This window comes from Trachypithecus francoisi, unplaced genomic scaffold (assembly GCF_009764315.1).
Source record: "Trachypithecus francoisi isolate TF-2019V2 unplaced genomic scaffold, Tfra_2.0 Lachesis_group16, whole genome shotgun sequence".
Taxonomy (NCBI): Eukaryota; Metazoa; Chordata; class Mammalia; order Primates; family Cercopithecidae; genus Trachypithecus; species Trachypithecus francoisi.
Window position 1 is genome coordinate 87,440,668 of NW_022681461.1, and position 6,000 is coordinate 87,446,667.

Genomic DNA, 6,000 nt, shown 5'->3' on the forward strand with positions numbered 1-6,000 from the left:
ATTTTAAGAAACTGCCAAATCGTTGGGAACATGCGTTTCTGCTCATAACAGCCCACTTACAAACATGCTTTCAGAAGCCACGCTACTTAAGCGTACAGCGTAGTGGTTAAGAGTACAGATTCTCGAGTCAGACCCTCTGGGCTCAAATTGTGCTTATATTACTGAAGGCTATATGCCCTTGGGCAAATGACTGTGCCTTAGTTTCCTCATCTGTAAAAGGCGATAAGACATGGCGTTGTTGTGATGATTGAGTGAGTTCACGGCAGAGCACTTAGAACACTGCTGGTTCGTAGTGCTAAGAAGTCTTGGCAATTGTTTTTTATACCCAGCTGAGCAGTGGCCCTATGGAAGGAACAGCACCAGCCCTGAAGTTCACAGATGTGGGAGGGCTACTATAGATCTACCCAGTTACAGTCATGTGGCCTTGAGGAAGTCACATCCCTCTGTAAGATACAGCCCCATTTACTTCTCAGCACTGCTGTGTGGTGATTCCAGGAACTTGGTGAAGGTGACACTGTGCTTTGAAGACTGCACAATGCCATGCAGATGCAATGGACTCATGTTACCATTGTGACATTCAGATTGTAGGGCTCATTGGAGACCATGGAGCCCCTAAAGCCTTCTCCATCCGTGAAGCTCCTCTAACTGCACACTAGGATGGTTAAGAGCAAGGACTCTGTAGTCAGACTATCTGGTTCAAATCCCACCCCAGCCACTTAGAAGTCTTGTAACTTTGGACCTCTGTTTCTTCATTTGAAAAATAGAGATAAAAACTGTTCTCAGTCCCCACCTCCTGGAGTGCTTGTAAGGACTGCATGAATGAAATATGAACATGTTCACACCTCCACCTGGACACACAAAGTGTTTTATAAGTATCAGCAATATTAAGTTGCATTAAAAATTCAGTTTGCAGGAGGACAGTTTACATTTTTAGGAACAGTTTCATATCCCCAAAGGGGCCCTGAAAACCCATCAGCTGCAAATGGCTCTCCCTAGACCCTTCTCAGCTCCTGAAGATTTGCTGGGCCTCCCTTTTTATGTTATAAATGGGAATAGGACTTCCTTCGTGTTAGAAACAACAGCCCTGACACTGAGGGATCCTAGAGACACACACGGGAGGAGAAAAAAACACCAAAGTTCCTATCCCCAGATCCCTCTTCCTTTTGGGAAACTGGAAGTTGCAGCAAAGTTCACAAAAGACCATGGAACCCAAAGCTGGCCTCTGCCACTGAGTTGGCATGGCCCTATATCATATGCAAAATTGCAACTTTCTGACATGAGCCATGGGGCTGAGAAGCTAAAACTATACCCCAGCTGCCCTTTGATCTGCAATAAATGCCAGGCTGGACGCTCTGGCAGGAAAAGCTATCATCGGATTTGGGTGTTGTTGCCCAGGAGACAATGGGCTGTCTTGGGCTTCTTCAGGCAAACAAAGAGTTAACCAAGGCCACCTTCTCAATCCCGTTTCCTTTGGGCTGACTGCAGGTTGCTTCCTAGACTTTCTCTCCCTTATTAAATTGAGGCTGTGTACTAATCCTCCAGATTCAAAGAGAAGGGGTCAGAAGCTACAGAAATCATGGCTCTTCTGCAAAAATGCACAGAGAAAGAACTGAGCAAGGGCAAGAGCCTGCAGACCTGGATTCAAGTCCTGGATTTGGACTGGCCACTTTCTAAGCTTGTCTCAACCTCAGTGTTATAGAAATACCTGCATTGTGATGGGATTAATAGAAGCCCAAATCTCAGCACCATGCAATATACCCTTGTAAAAAACCACACGTGACCACCTCCTGAACCTAAAATAAAAATAAAAATACCTGCATTGCTTTCCAACACATAGTTACCGCAAGAATCAAGCAGTAATTTCTACCACTTATTTTGTGCCTAGTATGTACCGGAATCATGGAAAGCACATTATTTCTAGTTTATCTAATCTTCACAGCATTTCTAGGAAGGTAAAATGGTCTAATTATTCGCCTTTTTCAGATGGGGAAACTGAGGCACAGAGCGATGAAATCCATTGCCCAAGATCACCCAGCCAGCCACAATTCAAACCCAGACAGTCTGACCTTAACTGAGGCCCATTTTAACTTAGGTCTACTTTAACTTAGATCTTACTATTCAGCCAACCGCCTGAGTTCTGCTGGAGAAACTGAGGTCCGGAGAACAGAAGGGATCAGATCACTGGCTCCCAGGCCACAGCTCTTTCCATCACCGGTGGAGCCACTGCCCATGATAGACGTGACCGCTTAGGTAACTCAAAGCTGGGTTAGGCGTCCGAGCAATTCAGTTCCGTTATTTCTTGCGCAGCAAAAGCCCCAGATGTCCCTGCTGGTGTTCATGCTTCGCACCTGTGTGCGGAGAGGCACCAGACCTGCCCTTACCAGAAGCCAACCAGCGCGCACAACCTAAGCGCTGGCGTTGGGTGCGCTGAGGCTGTTGGCGCTGGCGCTGTTTCCAAAGTCCCTCTCTGCCTAAGATTGGAGGCTCTGCGCCCAGCTCAGACATCTCGGGTGCTCAGACAGCACTCTACCCGCCCCAGTTGCCCAGGGATCCCATTCACAGCTATAATCCCTGCACTGCCAGGAGGTAGCCGCCCGCGGGACCGCCAGTGCGCACAGAGTAGCGAGGACTCCCTTTTATGTCCAGGAATGAGGCGCGCATCGCAGCCGCGTCCGCCGCCAAAACCAGCTTCCCCCACGGGCGCGGGGGCAACCGGTGCCACCCTCAGGCCGGGTCGCTTACCTGTCGCAGCGCGGGTCTGGGTGACGGCAGGGAGGGGCGTGGAGACCGAGAGCAGCATCAGCAGACACCAGCACTGCCCGTTGTTCCTCCTGCAAGAAGTGTCCGAGGGAGAAAAGGTGAGGCGGGCAAGAGGTTTGGAGGGGCCCGGGACCCGAGGAAGCAGAGAAGCGGGTCTTACCTTGGTGCCATCTCGCGGGTCTGCAGAGCCCCGGAAGGCGCGCGGCGAGTCGAGCACAGCGTTGGAGCTCAGTGGAGGACGAAGGGGCGCTGAGCGCTGGCCGCCGCGCTCACCCTTCCTGCCGGGAACAAAGGCGGCGCTCGGCAGCGGCGGCGGCGGGCAGAATCCCGGCTCCCGGCCCGCGCCCTGAGTCACCCGCGCTCTGAAACCCGACTCCGCCGCACCCTGCGCTCCCCCGCGCGCTGCGCCCCACCTCGGGCAGCGGCGGCGCGCTCACGCCCCCGGGCCACTGGCCTCCCTGGCTGCCTCCCCACTTCCCGGGGCTACTGGCCTCCCGGGCTGCCTCCCCACGCCCCTTTCCCCCTCGAGGGACGTGCGCTCCCCTCTGCTGCCTCCAACCGTGACTGCCTTATGTAACCTGCGAGGAAAGCCCCGCGTCCGCGTTCGTTGGGGCAAGCGGGATGCGGCTCCCTCCAGCCCTTAAGTCTGTCCTGTAGGGACTGACCCGCAGAGAAAGCACTCTTTCACAGCCGCCGAGGGAATCCTCTCCACAGCCCAGGGAGGCTGGAATCAGTGATTTCCTTATATGATGGGCAAGGAGACAGGCTCAGAGAGGTGGAGCGAATGTCCCAAAGTCCCAAGCTGCACTGAGCTCCTAGCTGCTGTGACCCACCCTGCACGCCTGACACATGGACCGACTTGAATGCCCAGGAATGGACCTGCCTGGGGCCATAAGTGATACATACAACTAACCGCAGCAGAGATAGTCCTAATAAAAGTTTTTAATGTACTGGATTCCAGTGCTTTCCTCCCTGTCTATACCTTGCCTGCTCCCTTCATCAGAATGTGAACTCCAGGAGGGCTTATCTTTGCTTTGTTCCTTGCCTAAAATAGCTCAGGTAGTAGGAGACGCCAATAAACGCTGGATGAATGAAGGAGCACAGTCTTGGATGAGGCATCACAGCAGGCCCTGTGATGAGATATGGGGGTCATGAACCAGGCTCAGCCTCCAAAAGCCCTCAGTGGGAGTGAGGAGGTGCAGGGCAGACTAACCCATTTGTTCAGAGCTTGTCGCAAGGCACTAGGTAAAAGTGATCTCAATGGTCGCTTTTTATTATTAAGATTACCACCCGGCACATAGTGTGAGATCTTTGGGTGAGAAGAGGCACCGCTGAAGTTAGCAGAGACCTGGACAGCTCTGAAGCCATGGAAACGCTAGGAACCTACCTCTCTTCCTGACACACCAAGTAGCCACAGTGGGCCGTGGCTCTGTGGTCAGTTCCTGTGTTTCATTCAGTTCCACTCTCTAGAGGACCGGCCACCTCTTGCCAAGTGAGTTAGCCTTGCAGAGAAGATGGCATGGGAATGGAGATAGCAACTAATGCTCACTTGGTGTGGATTATGTCCCAAGCCCTGTGCTAAATGCTTTAGCTGTGTTATCTCATTTAATACCCACAACAGCCATGGAAAGGTGGTACTGTTGTGATCCCCATTTCATAGACAAGAAATCTGAGGTTCAAAACATTCCAAGGCTAAAGCATGGCAGATGCAACACCCATGCTCCTCACCACTCAGCCATGCTGCCTGCCGGTAAGCAAGAGGATCAGACTCACTCTCTACCCTCAAGAGCAAAATCACAGGGAGACACAGAGCACTCGGACATGAAAGGGTTCATGCCAGCCTGGGTGGTGAGGGCTCAGAGGAGGGATGGCAGGCTTGGAGATCAGGAGTCTGGGTTCCAGTCCAATGCTGGCCCTGGCTGCAGGGTGAAGTTGGGCAAATCTTGCCCTTGGTCTGATTTTTTAATTTCTCCACCTGTATAATGGACACAACTACCTTGATTTGAATGGTGGCTGTGAGCCCCTTGTTGGGACCACCTACTGGTAAACCACAGTGCTTTCTGTCCATTGGATTTTGGCTTCTATTATTAGAGGTTGTGGATATTCTTCTCACTGGGACTGCAGCCTGTGGGGGGGGACAACTGGTAAGACGGAGGGAGGACCCTAGATGAACCTCTTAAGGGATTGAGTCTCCAGTAGCCAAAGCAGCTCGAGAACCAGGTTGGCCCCATGTGGAGCTAACACATAAGGCAAAGTGCATCCCAACAAAATTGTCCACTTGAGGCCTCTTTCCTAATCTGTTCACATTCCCTGTGAATGTAAATTCTCTCCCACTTGCAGCCGCTCTGTGATGGGCCTAACCTTATTTTATTATGATTCACTAACCATAGGGAATTTGCTTTCATAATTCTATAGTTCTCTATTGTTTGTAAAGTACCACATTAACTAGGAATATAATTAACTTTCTTAGAACTATATTTCTATACTGCTTAGAAAAACCACATCAGTTATGGCTACATAGTAGATCTAGGGTTCTGTTTGACACTTTTAAAACCAGAGATTGTGAACTGGCAGCCATGGGCTCAATTTTGTTTTGTTGTTTTTGTTTGAGACAGAGTGTCACTCTGTCACCTAGGATGGAGTGCAATGGCACCATGGCAGCTCACCACAACCTCTGTCTCCTGGGTTCAAGTGATTCTTCTCCTTAGCCTTCCGAGTAGCTGGGACTATAGGTGCCCATCACCACGCTCAGCTAATTTTTGTATTTTTAGTAGAGACAGGGTTTCACCATGTTGGCCAGGCTGGTCTCAAACTCCTGACCTCAAATTGATCCACCCACCTCAGCCTCCTAAAGTGCTGGGATTAAAGGCATAAGCCACCATGCCCAGCGTTCCACTTTGCCCATAGATATGTTTTATCCGGTCTGCTGGGTGTCAACCTCTAGATTAAATTAGCTAGCAATATTTGATAATTAGAAAATTGCACATTAAAATTGAGACTTCTGGATTCTTTTTGAAATTTTGGAAAACCTGGCGACATAGGGCCTGCATTCTCTGTGCCAACAATTGATTGGCATTGAATAGAGGCTGCTGCCTTCAGCTAAGGCAGTACTGCCCAGTTTGCCATAGTTCCCACCACCGCCTATTGTCCCCAAAACCAAAGCTAAGAATCAGTTGCCCCTTATTACAGCTGCACTCTGCCTTTGCATATAAGAAAAAATGGAATAGGTTGAATGTTCAT

General features: G+C 50.5%; 1 protein-coding gene across 5 annotated transcripts in view; it reads right to left on the minus strand.

Annotated features, from left to right (window-relative positions):
- Positions 1–5,276, minus strand: part of COL15A1 (collagen type XV alpha 1 chain) — a 131,075-nt gene extending 125,799 nt beyond the window's left edge. For 3 of the 5 annotated variants that reach the window (XR_004443649.1, XM_033237990.1, XM_033237988.1), the window contains exons 1-2: positions 2,921–3,410; positions 2,743–2,831 (exon numbers count right to left, since the gene is read on the minus strand). Coding sequence is in view for 3 of the 5 variants with exons in the window: in XM_033237990.1 (XP_033093881.1) it covers positions 2,743–2,831; positions 2,921–2,931 (100 nt within the window). In the remaining 2 variants the exon portion in view is untranslated. The other 2 variants (XM_033237989.1, XM_033237991.1) reach the window with 2 other exon arrangements.
- Between the last annotated feature and the right edge of the window lie 724 nt (positions 5,277–6,000).